The sequence below is a fragment of the Propithecus coquereli genome, unplaced genomic scaffold, assembly GCF_000956105.1.
Source record: "Propithecus coquereli isolate 6110/MARCELLA unplaced genomic scaffold, Pcoq_1.0 Scaffold308, whole genome shotgun sequence".
NCBI lineage: Eukaryota > Metazoa > Chordata > Mammalia > Primates > Indriidae > Propithecus > Propithecus coquereli.
This window is the reverse complement of record NW_012148708.1, coordinates 1,318,539-1,320,900: the sequence shown is the minus strand read 5'-3', so window position 1 is coordinate 1,320,900 and position 2,362 is coordinate 1,318,539. Positions and strand designations below refer to the sequence as shown.

The 2,362-nt window shown below is 39.0% G+C and overlaps 1 protein-coding gene across 2 annotated transcripts in view; it reads right to left on the bottom strand.

Annotated features, from left to right (window-relative positions):
* Positions 1 to 2,362, bottom strand: part of SPIRE1 (spire-type actin nucleation factor 1) — a 142,200-nt gene that overhangs the window by 85,809 nt on the left and 54,029 nt on the right. For both annotated transcript variants that reach the window (XM_012649996.1, XM_012649997.1), the window contains exon 4: positions 1,307 to 1,471. In XM_012649996.1, the coding sequence (XP_012505450.1) occupies positions 1,307 to 1,471 (165 nt within the window). The remainder of the gene's footprint in view (positions 1 to 1,306; positions 1,472 to 2,362) is intronic.

The following is a 2,362-nucleotide window of genomic DNA, read 5'->3' as shown; positions in this document are numbered from 1 at the left end:
AGCTTATTAAAATTAGTAAGTTCAAATAGCTATTTAAATCAATTTAATATAAAACCAGTGATGTGTTTCATAAGAATTTTCTACATAAAATAACTGATTAATTTTTCTCAAAAATATGGATAGAACTAAGTAATTCGTTACACAACTATTGGGCACAGTATTTCGTATTGGCTGCATGTTAGGCACGTGTCCTAGTCGCAGGGGATGAACAGTGAAAAGAACTAAGTGCTTGCTTTGTGGGGGAGACAGTAAGTCTGAAAATACATAGCAATGTCACCTAGTGAACACTTGAGAAAAGAGAGGGAGAGAAGATTTTTCTAATGAGGGAACATTAAGCAGCAACCTGAAAGTGAACAGGCGAACTACGCAGCTATGTGGGAAAAGAGTCCCAGGGAGAGGAAACAGCAAAGGCGGAGGCTTCACGGCAGGAGCATATTCAACATTTCTAAGACAGTGGCAGAGGTCCCAGTGGCTACTGAGCAATCAGCTGGGTAGGGCAGTGGGAGATGAGGCGTGAGAGAGGGCTGTGCAGGCCAAGGTAAGAACGTGGAGTTTATTCTGAGTGTGATGAAGAGCCAGTGGAAGGTTCTGAGCAGGGCAATGACATGATCACATTTTTCACTTAGGAGGCCTAGTATGGCTCTCTTTAGGAAAAACAGATTGAAAGGGAGCAAGAGTGAAAGCAGGAAGGCCACTTAGAGGCCACTGTAATAGTGTGAACGAGAGGTGATGGTGGCTTGGAATAGAAGATGTCTGAAGTAGAGGTGTTGAGAAGTGGTCAGATTTGGGATATATTTTAAAGGCAGAGCTGTCAGGATTTCCTCATGAACTGCATGTTTCACTTCTAAGAACTTAACTCAAGGATTTTGTTATGGCTATTCAGAAAGATTTATACATGAGGATTCACAAAACGGGCTGCATATAACTGGATGCAGGTGATTAGCTTAATAAACTCTGGTATAGCCATGAACTAGAAAAGATGTAGCTGACTTGGAAACAATATATTAAGCAAAAATAATTACAAAACAAAATATTCAATATTAACCCATTTTGTCCAAGTAAAATGCAGAGAAAAAAGACTAAAGGTTATATACCAACACAGTAACAAAATTTCTCTCTAGGGTGTGCAATTACACGTTTGTAACTTTCCTTCTTTGAGCTTAATGTATTTTGCCAATTTTCCACAATGACCAAGTATTACTTGTATAAGAAGAAATAATTTTAAAAATTTAATACTGAAAGACCATTTTCAACAAATATGATTATAGCATAACGATTTGAGTACATTAATAGTTTTGTTACTTACCATCACTTTTCGCAAAGTGTATCTTTTGCACCGAATGTCATCCATTAGCATCTCATAAGGGGTGAGCTGATATTCAATGGGCAAAGGGTTATACTGCCGCTCTTGGACCTTCTTAAGTTTTACCCCATTCCTCAAATCCCTCATCACCTGTGCCCAGAATCGTGCCTGAAATAAGCAAGAGAGGAGAGATAGCAATGAATAAATTTACTAGTTTCCTCTAAATAGCTGCAGTCGTACAGAATAAAAGAAGATCTTAGATTACAAAATACTGAGTAAACTAAACAAAAACTATTTTAAAAATTAGATTTTAAGATACTAAAAGATAGGTAGAAAGTCAGTTGAGAATCCACAGGCTCTACCTGCTGAGGCATCTGGGTTTAAATCCTAGCTCCACCACCATGGCAGGCTGCATTAAGGGACCCAGTTCTTCATGTCTCCCTGTGTCTACACCCTGCTACGTGACTTTGCTCACTAATGAGGAGTATATTTCCCACACCCTGACTTTGGGTTTGGCTATATGGTTTTCTTGGCCACTGGAAGAGTGGTGGATGTGATGAGACCACGGGCTTCAAAAAGCACTTGTCCCTCCTGTCTCTATTACAGCCATGAGAACATCAAGCCTGGAGTGGCCCGTGTTCCCTGTAGAGTGGAGCTACCATAAGGGATCTGCAGACCCCTGAGCTAGATAAGTGCTTTTGCTTTACGCCGCGGTGATCCTGTAGTGGTTACACGGCATTTCTGTGGCCACAGCTGACTGACACAACCACCTACTAGCTACCTGACCTCCAGCAAGTTGCTGAACCTTTCTGAGCTCTAGTTTCTTTTCAATAAAAGAAAATAACACTTCGTAACTTGTTGAGAAGATCAGAATTGATATATAGTGTTCTGTATAATGAACATGCTCAAAAATGACCCTTTTAATATTGTTACTATCTTTGCACACATTATTTAATCACAGTTTTCTTATCTACAAATAATAGGTTGCCTTGTTTACCTTTAAGAGTTCTGAGAATAAAATGAAATTTACATGAAAGTACTTAATATAAAACATATTAA